Consider the following 16,212-nt stretch of genomic DNA (forward strand, 5'->3'; position numbering starts at 1 on the left):
TGCAGCTGTGACCATTGTAGTAGTCTGTATCTCAAATTTATGCAAGTTCTATTTATTTACAATATCAGAGAAATAATTTGAATAGAAACACTGAAATCGATATATACATGGAAACATAAAAAAAAAGATATGCACCCAACCCCCCATTTCATTTCATCTATGACATGCAATGTACTTCAGTTTATTTCATAGTCTCTAATTGAGTCACTAATTTAGTTGGGATAGAAACAACTGACTCTAAGCAGATTTCATGTTTTTGGTGTTGTAATTACAAACAAAAAAGTGACTGTTATGATGACAGGACCACGTTACAAATAACAATGGCAGACAAAGGTCCTAATGCAGGTATTTGCTTGGGATGTTATAAGCATAGCAGACACTCAAGCAAATTGGAAGAATTTCACTTGTGCAGATTGCAAAGTCTGCACAATCCTTCACTTCCTTCACAAGTGAAGGATTTAAAAATCCTTCACTTCCAAGGAATAAAAATACACACATCATGCCACCTTGTGGAGAGAATCCGTACAACACAGAAATCAGGTAAATACAGCATTTCTCTTTGTGAACTTGGAACACTGGGAAATTGGGAAGTAGCCTATCATGTGATGCGTCCTTAAATAGGATTTAGTTGGGATAGAAAACTAACACTAATTTAGTTGGGATAGAAACAACTGACTCTAAGCAGATTTCATGTTTTTGGTGTTGTAACTACAAACAAAAAAGTGACCATTATTGAATGCCAGCCATCAGTTATAATGACAGGAGCACATTGCAAATAACAGTGGCAGGCAAATATCCGAAAGCAGGTATTTGCTTGGAATATAAACTCAAGCAGATCGGAAGAATTTCACTTGTGCAGATTGCAAAGTCTGCACAAGTGAAGGATTTGTCTATAAAAATACACACATCATGCCACCTTGTGGAGAGAACCCGTACAACACAGAAATCAGGTAAATACAGTATTTCTCTCTGTGAACTTGGAAATTGGGAAGTACCTATCATGTGATGCGACTTTAAATATGATCAGGTGATTTCCTGGGTCCTTAAAGGTCAGAAAAAAATGAATAAAAACCTGGAAATTGTGGCTAGATTTCATCCATATTATTTAGACATTAATGGTAGTGCTAGTGTTTCTGTAATACGAGGGATTTATTGTTAGTAAACAGTATTATTAACCAATGCATAAAGAACCACGATGTGCCAAGAGGACTGGCTAAATTTCGGACATTCTTTACCTTTAATATATTATCCTTAATGTATTACATCAAAAGTAGGCTGTCAATACATCTTCTCTAAAAAGGTAACTACAAACATTACTTCTGCGGTTTATGGCAGAATAAAGTGCTGAAGAGCAAATATAGGTGTAGTGCAGAGGAAGCGCTGCCGTCACAGCTGCAGGGAGCAAGCATCAGTAGCAATCACATGAGAGGGGCCTGGTGTTATGTCACGTGAGGTATCGCTTCTAAAACATGGCTCCAAATAGCTCAGAGCAAAACACAATCGGCTGACTGACTGTCGTCTGGCTGCTGACACTCATCTCTAAATGCCAGAAAATGAAGCAAACACATGTCATCATGCAGGATGTTCAAGTGTTATGAAGTTAATGTCGGACAAACTCATCATGCATGGAACCGGGGTGCGTTGTTAGCTCAACGCTAACTAGCTGTCAACTGCTACAAGTGGTGAGAGGTGAGCTATACGTTGGTGGCAATTGGTCTGCAATTGCATTATCGTTATTGTTTAACGAGGTAGTTGCTTTCGTTTAGCTTTGTGCTAGAATTTTCAGCAACTAACTGCATGGTTGCGTTTTTCTTCCATCAGTTATGCCTCGTAAGGTTAGTCCCTTTGTTAAGCTAACTGTTAGCTAGCGATAACTTTCGACGTTACTTCCCTAATGATCATTTCTTTACCTTACCGACGGTTTTTATTAACTTTGTTCGTTGAGTTACTTACTATGTTAAAAAGGTTGCCATAATGTAGACACAGTTACGTGAATTTGTTAAGTTTTCATCCCCGAAAGAGTCGTTTTAAATTGGGAAATGTTGTTTCTTTGGTGTCATATCTGCCTGCAAGCTGTGAGCATTTATGAAAAGCAGTGACTTCAAAACCTGCCCACAGGGCAGATTAGATTTGTTGTCGGGTAGAACTTGAGTTATGTGAGCTGAGCTCAAACTTTATGTGAGAAGTAGAAAGCATCAAAGCAGTATTGTTTTTAAAGTGGTTGCTCATCTAACTGTCTGTTTATACTTTACAGTTCTTTTTTTAAAGGGACAGGTGGATGAGGAGATAACGTTTGCTGTTGGTGATTTTATATCTTCCACCATGGATATCTGAAAACTGAAAACTTCTAGTGGCTGACAGCGAGTGGAAAGTAGCTGAAAACTGTCTAAGTGAGAACAACCAGTTGCAGATTGACCATGGATTGGCTGATGCATGCAGTTGAAAAAGACTTGGGGATTGAAAGACGGCAGCAAGGCCCAGGGCGCCGTCCTCAGGAGCTTGTAGCCCTTGTTCCTGTGCGCTGGGTGATGGGCCTAAGAGAGGGGCGAGTCATGCGCTGTGCCCGTTTTGACAGCATCAGTGAGGCAGAAATTTGCACATACCTTCAGTCTTCTCAGGCGAAACTGCCCCCTGGGTGGACTAGAGTGTGCATTCAGGGTTTGAGGAAAAGTAAGCTGAGCTACAGACTGGCCAAAGAGCCATGCCACCAACAAATGGAATTTCTGTCACAGGATTCTTACGTCAAAACAATGCAGAGTGTATCACAGCATAATATCAGGTACTCAACATAATTTTAAATTCTAATGCAAAATATGTCTTTGCCTACCACCTTATTGTAGTTCTAGATCCCGATTAAGCTAAGATTATTTGTCTAAGAAAACATTTTCTGCAATATTGGGTAGAGCTGATCAAGTTAATTAATTGTTGAGGACTGAAAGACTGTGTGAGAGAGTATTTGTGAGGGCTTTTATTCAATAAATAGTTTACTAAAAATTGTTAGATTAGTCAGTAATGAAAATATGTTTAGGTCCACAGCTAATATGTTAGTGTGTAATGCTTTCATATTAAATGAGCTGTGTTAGGTATAATTACTTGCTTTAGTTAGGACATGGTTACTCATTACTTAGAGGCATTTCTTAATCATGCAGTCCTAACAACATTAGGCATTATGATCTAAGAGCAAGTTTAATGCCTAACAGTCTTCATTGCCCTTCTTTTTTCTTCCAGGAATCTATGGCGTGAAGCTCATAACAAACTTGTGCGGCCATATTCAGGAGCCAGTGAACAGATGCATGTTGCAGCTGTAGATGCAGTACGCCATGCATTACAGAAGCTCTTTAATTCCACATTTATCTCAACTGAAAAAGTATCTCCATTGCTTTCTCCTGCCAGAGACAAGGAGAAAGAAGTCTGCTTGCCATCTAGCTCTTCTTGTTTTTCCAAATCCCAGTCAGACAGTCTGTGTCCTAACATTCTGCCTGCAGAATGTCTTTTGGAGACAGCAGAAATGCTCTATGTGATTCTCCCTTACACTCAGTATTCACTTCGTGATATTGTCTCCTTCAGCCCAGCCAAGCTTGCTAACAGCAATGCCAAAGTGTTGTTCATTCTCTACCAGGTTCTAATAGCTATGCAGGCATGTCATGCAGCAGGCCTATCTTGTGGAGAGCTGTCTCTTCAGGACATAACAGTAGATGATCAGTTGTGCAGCCGCCTAAAGCTCAACCTAGCTCATTATGAGGAACTGGGAACAGAAGGGGATGCAGAAAGTAATGTTAGTCGCAGAAAAGAGCCAAAAAGTGTCCTGCCAAGGGAAATTCTGTGTGTGAGCCAAGAGAACAAAAGACTTTGCAAAAACTGCTTTGATGAATTAAGGACTTTGGTTCTGGACTGGGTCCATGGACGGGTCAGTAACTTCCGCTACTTGATGGAACTAAACAGATTAGCGGGGCGGCGAGAAGGAGACCCAAATTATCACCCAGTTCTGCCTTGGGTGGTGGATTTCACTGTGCCAGAGGGAAAATTTCGGGATCTCAGGAGGTCAAAGTTCAGGCTCAATAAAGGGGATAAGCAACTGGATTTTACATACGAGATGACCAAAGAGGCTTTGGCAGCTGCAGGAGGCAGTGGGGTTGGTGGAGGAGGTGTCGGTGGAGACCTCAGTGGAGGTGGTGCTGGTGCAGGACAGTCTGACCACCTCCATGTACCTCATCACATATCCGATGTTCTGTCAGACATTACATACTATGTCTACAAAGCCAGGCAGACTCCCAAGTCAGTTTTGTGCAGCCATGTTCGATCCCAGTGGGAGCCCAATGAATACCCAGCAAGTATGGAACGCATGCAGAGCTGGACCCCTGATGAGTGCATTCCAGAGTTCTACACAGACCCTTCCATTTTCCACTCAATTCACCCTGACATGCCAGACCTGGATGTGCCTTCGTGGTGCAAGTCTTCTGAAGAGTTCGTTGAGGTCCATCGGCGGCTTCTGGAGAGCAGAGAGGTGTCCCAGCATTTGCATCACTGGATTGATCTCACATTTGGCTATAAGCTGTCAGGTAAAGAAGCTATCAAGGCCAAGAATGTGTGCCTGCATCTCGTGGACAACCACACTCATCTAACTACCTATGGTGTAGTTCAGCTGTTTGACCAGCCACACCCACCTCGCTTATCTCCTTCTCAGTATGCCCCAGCAGAACCTCCTCCTCTTGGCCTTGCTGCTCTTACTGTGCCTTCTCTACCCATCACTCCAAATGAGACTCTGGCCGACACTTTGGATGGAATGGTGCCAGAATCTACAGGATGTGAGTCCAGTGGCTGGACCACAGTGGACAAAGATGAAGAGCTTGAACAAGGTACAGAAGCTCTGGACTCTTTAGCATCCACTGGCTCATCCACTTCTGCATCTTGCTCTGTGCCAATGCCAGGTATTAGTGCATCAGGTGGAAAGACAGGAGGAGAGCACACAGCACTTACTGTATCTCAGTCTCCAGGTTCATTCCCTGGTGACCTCTCAAGTGGTGTTGGTCCTGGTTTCCGAAGTGCCATGCTGCAACGAGGTGGGACGATGAACAAAAAGCATGGGGAAGGAAGCGTGACTGCCTCCAGTACAGAGGAAATGAAGATCATTCTCCCTGAAGGCTTTAACCCATTTCAGCCTTTAGAAGAGCTGGAGAAGTTGAACAATTTTCTGGTAAAAAGTCTGCACGCTGATGTATGGCATTCTTCAGGTTCTAGTGTACGATCTGACCTAATGAGCGAATCCCTCCCCTCTCTTATGCATCTCTACCAAAGAGATATGCAGGCTCTTGGTGTTCTCATCGCTGAGATATTTTACGCCACTAAACTAAGGGGACTGAAACCAGATACTGCACTCAAACAGCGTTTCCAAGCTGTTATAAAGCTATGCTCTGCCAGCCTCCGTGATGTACCACTGTGTTTGCACCATGCTCTTGAGACACTTTTGCTAATAGAGAAACATTCTGGAGAGGCAAACAAAGATATATCAGATTACCCAAGTCCTCTCCTCTTCAAATATGACCCCATCTTCAATGGTCTGCCTCCTCCAAGCCCCTCTCAGTTACTGAACTCTGTCATCACTCCCTTTCCTTTCCCTTCTTATTTTGCAGCACTTCATCATTTTATTTTTTCCTACCATGCTAAGATGGAAAATATTAGTAGCCTTCAAGGAAGAGATGTTGTCTTTCACTTGTGGCAGCAGCTTGAAGCACTGCTGCGGAGTAACATCACAGCAGAGGGTCTTGAGATCCTCTTGCCCTTTATTCTAGCCCTCATGCTTGAGGAGTCCACTGCTGTCTATGCATCTTGGTACCTTTTTGAGCCCATCTCTACAGTACTGGGTCCCAGAAATGCAAACAAATACTTACTGAAACCGCTGATTAATGTTTATGAAAGCCCTCACTGCCTCCGAGGCCGTTTCTATCTTTACACTGACTGTTTCGTTCTGCAGCTGATTGTGAGACTGGGCCTGCAGGCCTTTCTATCCAGCCTACTTCCCCATGTGCTCCAGGTCATCACTGGCTTTGAAAGCTGCAACTCAGGCTCTGGAACAGAACCTTTTAAAGGGTTGAGAAATGGCATGTGTAATATGGGAGAGGAGGAAGAAGAGGAGTTTCAGTGTGGTGAGGTTCGGCCAACGTCTGGGTCTGTTGGCGGTAATATGGGGGCTAGCGGCAGCATCAGTCTTAGTGACCAAGTGTTTCTTTCAGAGCCAGAAGACTTTCAGAATGGGTTTTATGTCAACAGCGGAGCAGGGGTGCTTACTGGGAAACAGCAGAGTCAGAACTCTGCAGCCAGGGAACAAGACCAAGAGTCTCTCAGTGTGGGGAAACTAAGTGACAAAAGTAGCGCAAGTGAACTCTCTCTGGGTGAGGACTCAATGCGGGATCGAACCAGCCTGAAATCAGCTGACAGCAGCCAGGACCTGAAACACACTAGTGAAGGAGAGGAGGGAGGAGAGCTGGAGGAAGATGAGGGGCCAGATGCTGGTGAGGATAAAGAGGGGACAAATGACCCAGAAGTCTTCAACCTTGAGCTTACTCTTTCTGGTTGCACAGAAGCTTCAGGTGCCACAGTTGCCATTTTAGAGGGTGAGTTTGTGAATGGGATGACACTGGAAGAGACAGAGAAAGAGATTGTGGAAGGACAAGACGAAGAGGATGACCATGATCCGTCAGAAGAATCTGAGGGAAAAGAGCACAAAATTCTTCTTGGTGAGTTAGTGACGGTGGTTCATTCAAATGTTTTTACATAAAGTGGCAGTATCTAACATTTTGATCATGTTTCTAAAAACAGATACAGTCTGCAAAACAGTTAGATGGCTGTCAGCGAAACTTGGACCAACAGTGACATCTCGATATGTAGCCAGAAATTTGCTGCGATTGCTCACAAATTGTTACATTGGTATGTAAATGTATGACAGGTAAAGCTTAATTGTCTAATTGGTAATTAATAAAATGATGCTCTGGAGTTTTGCATTTCTTAACTCTTGTTATATCTTATGGTGTTTTGTTTTAATTTTCCCTTTTCTTTCCTCTTTTTTTTTTTTTTTTTTTTTTCCTCCCTTCCTTCCTTCCTTCCTTCCTTCTTTCCTTTCTTTTTTTGCCTTTAGGACCTCAAAATCACCAGTTTGTGACCCCGACATCTGACGGGAGCAGCCTAGAGAGTGTGGGAATGGGCAGTGTATATGAGAAGAAACCGGTTGTGGGTGACCACACTGCAGGGCCTGTGCTGGACTGCCTCATCTATATAGCTCAGCTTTATGGAGAGCCTGTACTGACTTACCAGTACCTGCCTTATATTGGATATCTAGTAAGAAGGGAACAATAGACTTTCTTTTTTTTTTTTTCTGACAATTACACATGAAGCCATCTATTAGCATTTTGAGGCTAGTTTTCTTTGTCATGGGAAAGCAAATGTATTTTAAGATGTAAAAATATAAATGAAAATATGCTATTCATTTAATAAATGTTCATGTTTTCCAGGTCTCTCCACCCTCTTCTCAGCGTCTTAACACACGCAAGGAAGCAAGTCTGCTTGGAGCTGTTGCACTTACACAGAAGATCATTGTATTTCTCTCTGATACCACTTTAATGGACATGCTTATGAAGATCAATCAGGATATTCTTCTGCCATTGTTGGACCTGCTTACTACACCTCGTATGGGGTAATTTACAAACTAAATTATATACAAGTACATTATATATAATGTACTTATATATAAAGTTGTATATATGAACTGTGTATAATAGACACTGAAGGGGTTCCAGAATTCAGTAAAACCTTTTTAAACAGCAAACTGTTGGATGATTTAGCTTTTTTTTTTTTTTTCTTTCTTTAATTTGTTGAGTTGTTGTTATGTTTTGAAGTGAAAAAGCTTTAAATTTTGTTTCAGAAAGATGATGATTATTTAAAAAAAAAAAAAAAAAAAAAAAACTCTGTTACATTAGATCTGTTTATCCTTTGTTTTGTTCTTCCCATTCTGCTGTACTCTGTAGGTTTCCCAGTGGAGTTCAGACACGCACTGCTGTCTGTCTCAAGACACTCAGCCTGATGGCTCTCATCTGTCTACGCATTGGGAGGGAAATGGTGCAGCAGCATATGGCTGACACTTTGCGTCGATTCTTTGCTGTTTTCTCGCTACTGCATTCTCTGCAGCCCCAGGTATGCATACACACACGCGTGCTTTTTCAAAATCTCCAACCTTAGCCGTCACAGCTAAATGCTGACCACCAAAAACTAAATCATAACTCTGACACAGAGGGTCAGGGTCTCAGTTTGGTCCTCACAAAGATGGATAACCCAACAACTAATACATAATGACTCGCGAGTGTTATGTTGCATGTTTGTTTGTTTTTCTAAAAGGCTTTCAACTAGAAATTTGTCACAAATAGCTTCATGAAAAATATTTGACACGAAGTGACAAAACAGTAAAACAAACAAAAAAATAGAAACCTATAATAACTTTTTTTTTTTTTTTTTAAATAAATGTAAAGGTGTATTTTAGTTACACTTATTTCTTGGAGTTGCAAAAAAGGAATACAATTTAAAATGACAGTTATGTCAAATATGTCAGTATAGTCTGTCTTTATCCTGTAGCTCAACAACGCCCCTCGCAGGGTTGTGGGAGAAGTCACAGTGGTAGATGTCTGTACCACTGAAGAGTCAAATGTGACATATGAGCTGGGGGTCTTGGAAGAGCTGCAGACTGTATTTAACCCTCAAATGGCTCATGCCTCTTACATCCCCTTCTACTGCCTCATCGGTAGGAGATGTCTTATGTTTTGTAATGTAATACTTTATCTAATGGAAATTATCTGTGCTAAAAGTAATATTTGTTTTGTTTTTTTAATAATAAAGAGATATAAAACAGCATTCTTTTGTCATTGCTCTAGGTGATACAGCAATCCGGAAACTAGTTCCTAATCATGAGCTGGTCTGGGAGTTGGCCCAGTCTTACCATCAGAGTGTAAGTCAGAGTCAAGAAACAACCACCATAGCATCCAGGGTGGATCCACTTCCACCCTCTGGTTTTGGCAGACGTGTGGATTGTAGCACGTTTTCATCCCTCTCAACTAGTTCCACCCTGCAAGGAGACTTGCTTCCTGAGTCAGGCACATTTGGGAGCCACCTCGTAGGAAACCGAATTCAAGTATCCAGAGACACTGACTATGGTGGCTGCTCAAACGTTGGCTTGACTCACCCTTGGGGACGCTCTGGTCATACCACACCTATCATTACAACAGCCTCCACCTTCACAACACCATCCACTGGTGCAGCTTCTTTCTCCTCCTCCTGGGTGACAAGCCCCACGCCAGAGGACAGCGTCTTGAAACAGGAGCTCCCCCGAAGTAGCCGCTCCCTGCAGGGCAACTGGCTGGCCTACTGGCAGTATGAAATTGGTCTTAATCAACAAGATCCACATTTTCACTTCCATCAGATCAGATTACAGAGCTTTCTGGGTCACTCGGGCACCACAAAGTGTTTGGCACCTCTTGCAGGAGAGGATTACTTTCTTTCTGGTAGTAAAGACAAGACTGTGAAGCTTTGGCCGCTGTATAACCACGGTGATGGTACGCAGGATGTGGAGCCCAGGCTGACGTACAACGACCATCGAAAGTCAGTGTTCTATGTTGGACAGCTGGAGGCTTCACAGGAGGTAGTCAGCTGTGATGGTACCGTGCACCTGTGGGACCAGTATACAGGTAGGGAGATGAACTGCAGTGCATTACTACACACAAGTTCAACTGTTTCATTTAGCTTAAATATAAGTTTTTATCTCCTTAGGCAAACAGATCCGCTTGCATGAAACCGTGGATGGGAAGAATCCCATTACAGCTGTCACCACCATGCCTGCTCCACACAGCAGTGTTGTGTACGGCAGCGCAGATTCTGTTCTCCGCTTCATTGATCCTCGCAAGCCTGGCTTGCAGGTAACAATTTCAATCTATCTGTTAAGGCCTAGTTTATACATCACCCACCAATTATTTTTCATTACTGTGTTTTGAAAGCAATAGCTCTTTTGTGCTTCTCTACTATAATAATTATAGCAATCTTTCCCCATGTACTCAGCATGAATTTCGTCTGGCATGCAACAATGTGAGTGCTGGGCTCATCCGTTATCTGGCTGTAAACCCTTCAGGACGCACAGTGGCGGCAGGTTTTTCATCTGGCTTCATTGTTCTGCTAGATGCACGCACAGGGCTTGTACTGAAAGGCTGGCCAGCTCATGAAGGAGACATACTCCAAATGAAGGTATATTTACAGTTTGTATGTGGTGTATGCAGTTTCAGTCACCTTTCAGTCAAATGGGTAAGGTGGTATGTCTGGGTGACAGCTTGAGTTGTCAGGGGAGTATGTAGTCAGATTTTGACTGTTGTTCTATACGTGCGCTGGCCAATTTGTCAAGTACACCTATTTATGTCTTCAGACTACTACTTAGTACTACTGAAGTTCAAACTTGGCATCAGAATGGAAAAGAATTGTGATTTAAGTGATTTTGAACTTAGGATAGTTTTTGGTACCAGATGGGCTGGTTTGATTATTTCAGAACCTGCTGATCTCCTGGGATGTTTCCCACACAACCATCTCTAGTGTTTACAGAGAATAGTCTGAAAAAGAGAAATTATCAGTTAACTTGGTTAAACTGCCTTGTTGAGGAGAATGATTAGACTGCTTTCAGCTGACAGAAGGGCAACAATAACTCAAACACTTGTTACAGCCAAGGAATGTAGAAGAGCATCTCTGAATGCACAAAGTATCAAACCTTTAAGCAGATGGCTACTTACCACACCAATAAACTTCAAATAGGAAACTAAGGCTACTTTTTAAATGGGTTCACCAAAGTTGGACAATAGAAAACTGAAAGAATGTTGCCTGTTGCCTAATGTCTCCTCTTTGCTGCAACATTGGGATGGTAGGGTGAGAATTTGGCATAAACAACATGAAAGCAGGCTGAATGTGGTGGTATAATGGGGTAAAGGAAATTTTTCTTTTCTTCTAATGGCTGTTTCCAGCAGGATGATGCACTGTGTCAAAGTGCAAACTAGTTTCTTGAACATGACAATGAGTTCATTGTAGTCAAATGGCCTCCACATTCACCAGATCTCAATCCAATCGAGCACGTCTGGAATGTGGTGGAGCAGGAGTTTGACATCGTGGATGTGCAGTCAACAAATCTGCAGTAACTGTGTGATGCTGTTATTTTAATATAGATCAAATGTAGATAAAAAGAAGGTAAAGGTTTATTCAGCTTAGAATAATACTTTCTCAATGTATATGATACTTTGATTCATGAACCTCAATCTTTGGCTACGTTCACACTGTAGGCGAAAGCGCATCAAATCTGACTTTTTTGACCCTATGCGACCCATATCCGATAGGGGTGCAACGATATTCGTATCAATATTGAACCGTTCGATACAGTACTTTCGGTTCGGTACCCATATGTATCGAACAATACAAAACTTTTAATTTATTTTATCAACTTTCCTTCTGACGATGCTGTCTGTGTTGAGCGCTCAGTGGATCTGCGCTCGACAGTGCAGCCTAGGCGGAGTAGTCGAACGCAGATTCACTGAGCGCAGGGCAAGCTAGCGAGACAGAAGTTAAGCTCTCCTTGCAACATGGCAAATTGAACCTCCCCCACCCTCATTCAGATCTGACGTTTGGAACTATTTTGGTTTTCATGTGACGTATGACCCTGAAGGTAAGCGCGTCATGGACAAAAGTAAAACAGTATGTCGGATGTGCCACGCAATGCTCAATTACATTGGTGGGAACTAGTGCGTTAGCGCAGTTAGCTCATTAAGGTTTTGGCCGTCCAGCGTTCCGCGGTAGCTCGTTAACAGAGATTTGCCGTGTTGTGGCGTCAACGTCATTTCAGATTAACGCTGACAGCACTAGTGGGAACACAACAAATATGACTGCACATTTACGCTGACATCATCCTAGTGCAAAGACAAAAACAACAAGCATGCTACTAACTTTAGCCGAGTCATTTAGACAGCTGTTAGCACATGATTCTCCTTATGCTGCTGAGAATATAGCCCAGAAGAAGCGGATAGTATAGCTTTTATTTTGGAAAGAGCCATTTCTCTGTAATAAACTCTTTTCCAAAGATGAGTGATTCCTCAATCAGATATATTTATTTTTATTACTTTGTTGTTTCAGCAACATTAAATTTAAAAACTGTACTTTTGAGTTAAAATATATATTTATAATTTTAATAAATGACAAATTAAAAAGGCATGAACATTCTTTTTTTTTTTTTTTTTTTTTTTGTATCGAAAAAATATCGAACCGTGACACCAAAGTATCGAACCGAACCGTGAATTTTGTGTATCATTGCACCCCTAATATCCGATCATGGTGTGACAGTGTGAACAGCACAAATCCGATATTTTCAATTCAGACCTGGGTCATTTTCGTATGTGGATCTGAATCAGATACATATCTGATGTTTTAGAAAGCGACTGCTGTTTGAATGGTCATGTCGCATTAAATCCATCTTTCACGTCACTGACACAAGACGGACGCCAATTATCAGCGCCGGAGAAGACAAACGATAAAGCATGGCGGCCGAAACTAGAGACAGAGGGAGTCAGTGGACAGAAACTGAGGTTTTGGACTTGATTAGCATATGGGGTGACAATTCCATTCAAGCTAAACTTGAAGGGTCGTATCGTGACCAGGCTGTGTTCGAGTGCATTGCCAAAGAAATGGTTGAACGAGGGCACAGGCGAACGTGGCTACAGTGTCAGAGGAAAGTGAAGAGCCTCAGAGCCAAGTTTAAAGAAGCTGAAGATGTAAACAAACAAAGCGGACGTGGTCAAGTCACCTGCCCGTTTTATGATTAGTTTGGGCGACAAACCCAGCTGTCACCTGGCTGTGATGTCTTTTGCGCATGCGGGCCGCCTTGAGGGGCGTGAACCGTTCACACTAGAGCGTGTTTGCTGTCACATTTTATTTGTAATGTGAACAACCAGACAAAAAAAATCTGATTTGATCAAAAAATCGGACTTGAGCATTAAGACCTGCAGTGTGAACGTAGCCTTTGTTACACCAAGTACCAGTCAAGTTGTTTACAGAAGACTTGGGCTGGATGCATGGGAATCATGAGGTTGTTAGATATATTGGTCTCTGCTTTGGTCAAGCTTTTTATTTTGTCACCAGGAGCAGTTAGTATGGGGTCAGATGATTGGATTATATAAAATCCAAGACCCCTGCAGTTATTTATTGGTATAATGTAACCATTTCATTGTACACTTCAACCAGCTGAATCTGGGCTGTACAAAATCACTATCGGGCTTTCTGGTAAACAGTGGAAACTTCTGGATGACCACACAGCCCACGCAGTGCACAGCTAATCGCTCGTCAGTTGCATAGACTCCATCGCTCTGAGTGACCCACATTACATCAGACACAAAATGGAAAATTTTGTTCTGTTACCTACTTGAACTGTTTTTGATGTACTTGGTATAATAGCAGCATCATCGCATTTTCCTCCTCTGATTACTGAAAAATGCATTTTATTATGTATGTGCATCTAACCTCTAGTTTGATAAGTGTAGTAATAAAGTAGTGATAATTTACCAGCGTTTATTTAAGATTTACAGATATTGCCTGACACCAGGATTGTCCAAAAAAGGGGTCAGACTTTTTTGCTGTTGGATTCCTAAACTAATTTACTCAAGCCAGGAAGTGTAGCTGTGTTGTTCAGTGGTCAGGTAAATAAATATTAAAACAGTCAGTCAAGTGTCTTTTATTTTTTGGTATTCCCCATAGGTAGTGATTCAGAGATACTAAGGGGCACAGAGATGGTGAAAGTTGTACCTAGCAAATATGTTGTTAACATAGTGCAAACTTTATTTAACCCCAAATTAGGTCAGAGATAAGGGCCCCAGTTTTAAACTCACAAGTTTGGGCAAATATGGACACAGGTTAGGTATTAGAAAGACCACGGAGATTTCTCATTGGTGCGCACACATCACTCGGACCTCCCCCCCTTTTTTTCTTTTTTTTTTTCTTACCTGCAGCAGCCTATTCCAAATGTACTTTAAATATTAATTTTCCTTGCTTCTAACTGAAGGTTGGGAATCTATGGATACAGAACATGTTATTCAGTGGTTGTTATTTATTTTGTTTTTTTGTTTGTTTTTCAATGGTAGTTACTGATAGTAAATGATTATTTAGAAACTTAACATAAACAAGGCTAAAGGCTGATTTTTTTTTTTTTTTTTTTTTTTTTTTGTCTGTCTGAATATGTGCGAAATGTTTCTGTTTTAAAGATATTTTCAAATAAAACCCCTTTGCCATTTAATTTTATTTACTAAGAGTCTGTGTTTCTGTGTTTATTCAGCTCATCTTTTGTTGTATTCCTTAAATTTTAGAGTATTTGCAAGGTCTATAATGATTTTGCTGTATTTGACATTTTAGTCTTTTTTCCTAATTTTTGTTTTGTTTTAATTTACTGGGACACGACATCCACAATCACTGATTCTTGTTTCTTGTTTTATTTTTCAGGCTGCAGAAGCAAATATTGTTATCAGCTCCTCCACTGACTACACACTGACTGTGTGGAAAGATCTGGAACACAAGCCTCTTCGCCTGTACAAGTCACCATCCGACCCCATCCACGCCTTTGACCTTTACGGTTCAGAGATTGTAACGGGAACAGTGGCTAATAAGATCGGAGTGTACTCTATGGCTGATATCTCCCTGAGCCCCGTTAGTAGCACAAAACTGAGCACGGAGAACTTCCGCGGTACTCTGACCAGCCTTGCGGTCCTGCCCACCAAGAGGCTTCTGCTGCTGGGCTCTGAGAACGGTGCCATTAGGTTATTGGCTTAAATCAATAGTTACAAGCTATACTAAACACTCTCTGCATTGACCTTCAAAGTGTCTTATTCATGCCAGATGCCAAGTGTCTGAGCTCCTCTGTCCCTTCTGTGCTTTTGGTCAATTATACTGATAAGGGCAGGTTGTCATATCCTTTAAACTGTTTGTTGAATGAGGCAGCACAAGTAGAGGCATTGTATAAGCTTCATGTCTACTGCATATTGCCATTGAGGCTATTGACATGCATCATGTACATTGATATTGAATTCCTTTATTATTTTGTTCTTTTAAACCTATAAATGTATATACGAGGAGATTCTCATATAGACAAGGTCACTTATTCTTTTGACTAGGTTCCTTATTCTGTTCAAAGGAATGAATTGGAAGACAAGCTCAGGAAGGTCTTATGTAGTGTTTACACTTTTCCAAATAGATGCATAACAAAACCAAAAATACATTGACCTCACCTTTTATTTCCCTCATGATAGAACAAATATGTATCCAAATGCACTGATTAAACTATGCAGTATTTGTAGATCACATCCTTTGTTTGTGTTAGTGTTGCTCCATTTTTCATTAGATATTTCAGTGTTTGTGTATACATCACGAACAATAAAAGTACACTCGCTGTTGTGATGACAGTCTTGGTGTATCTTCTCAGAGAGGAGACACTTAAGTTGTCACATTAAAAAGTTAGTGACTGATGCACAGCCTTTATTCTACTGCACAAGTATGGCCTGAATTGTAACATTTAGAGTCTCACTCAGATTTTAAAGATTGAATGTTTTTTTTTTTTATCCACTAATAAATTACTTGAAGTTGCTTTGGGATTTTCTAAACAATGTTTAGGTATTCTTGATTTAACACTTCACAAAAACCTGTAGCAACAATACACTGGAAGCGGAACCCGGCAGATGCTGCTTTAAGTGGGTTTGCCAACTATTGCAGAGACTTCTGTAATCAGCTTCTTCTAATTTTTGACTTTAAAAGCTAGCATCAGAACAGTCAATGCCAAGATAAACTGCTTTTGTATTTTAACCATTATGTTTAACTGCTTAAACTGCTGAGATGGCAACAGAAGCTACAGATCAATAAATGTGTTGTATAATGTAGTCATGGTGTGATGCAAATTAACATACAGTTGAAATTTTGCTCCTTAAAATTAGCCCAATCTCAAGTTTACAAAGTTTAGTAGCATTTAACTATGAAAGCTCTGCTCTTTGCCTACTTTTCTAATTATTTGCCTAAAGTTCAAAATTGTTAAGTGTACTACATGTTTTGAATTTTTTGTTTTTGTTTTAATTTTGTTTTTTAGAAAATCCAGAGTGAAAGCGCAACCATTAAAAAGACCAA

General features: G+C 41.1%; 1 protein-coding gene across 1 annotated transcript; it reads left to right on the top strand.

The window, feature by feature from the left end:
• Positions 1-1,201: 1,201 nt before the first annotated feature.
• Positions 1,202-15,698, top strand: wdr81 (WD repeat domain 81). Its single transcript, XM_026191886.1, has 12 exons — positions 1,202-1,689; positions 2,255-2,779; positions 3,229-6,734; positions 6,817-6,924; positions 7,133-7,332; positions 7,506-7,687; positions 8,019-8,184; positions 8,620-8,785; positions 8,916-9,725; positions 9,808-9,953; positions 10,093-10,275; positions 14,545-15,698. The coding sequence occupies exons 2-12, from the start codon at positions 2,418-2,420 to the stop codon at positions 14,869-14,871; spliced, it is 6,156 nt and encodes a 2,051-aa protein (XP_026047671.1). The 5' UTR covers positions 1,202-1,689; positions 2,255-2,417; the 3' UTR covers positions 14,872-15,698.
• The last annotated feature ends 514 nt before the right edge of the window (positions 15,699-16,212 follow it).

The sequence above is a fragment of the Astatotilapia calliptera genome, chromosome 14 (genome assembly GCF_900246225.1).
Source record: "Astatotilapia calliptera chromosome 14, fAstCal1.2, whole genome shotgun sequence".
In the NCBI taxonomy this organism is placed as follows: Eukaryota; Metazoa; Chordata; class Actinopteri; order Cichliformes; family Cichlidae; genus Astatotilapia; species Astatotilapia calliptera.

Excerpts from the sequence above, each read along its gene's own strand:
- wdr81 (XM_026191886.1), top strand. The coding sequence starts at position 2,418 with ATGGATTGGCTGATGCATGCAGTTGAAAAAGACTTGGGGATTGAAAGA. Across the intron at positions 2,780-3,228 it reads GTATCACAGCATAATATCAG|GAATCTATGGCGTGAAGCTC; the intron begins GTACTCAACATA and ends TTTTTCTTCCAG. Across the intron at positions 6,735-6,816 it reads AGAGCACAAAATTCTTCTTG|ATACAGTCTGCAAAACAGTT; the intron begins GTGAGTTAGTGA and ends TTCTAAAAACAG.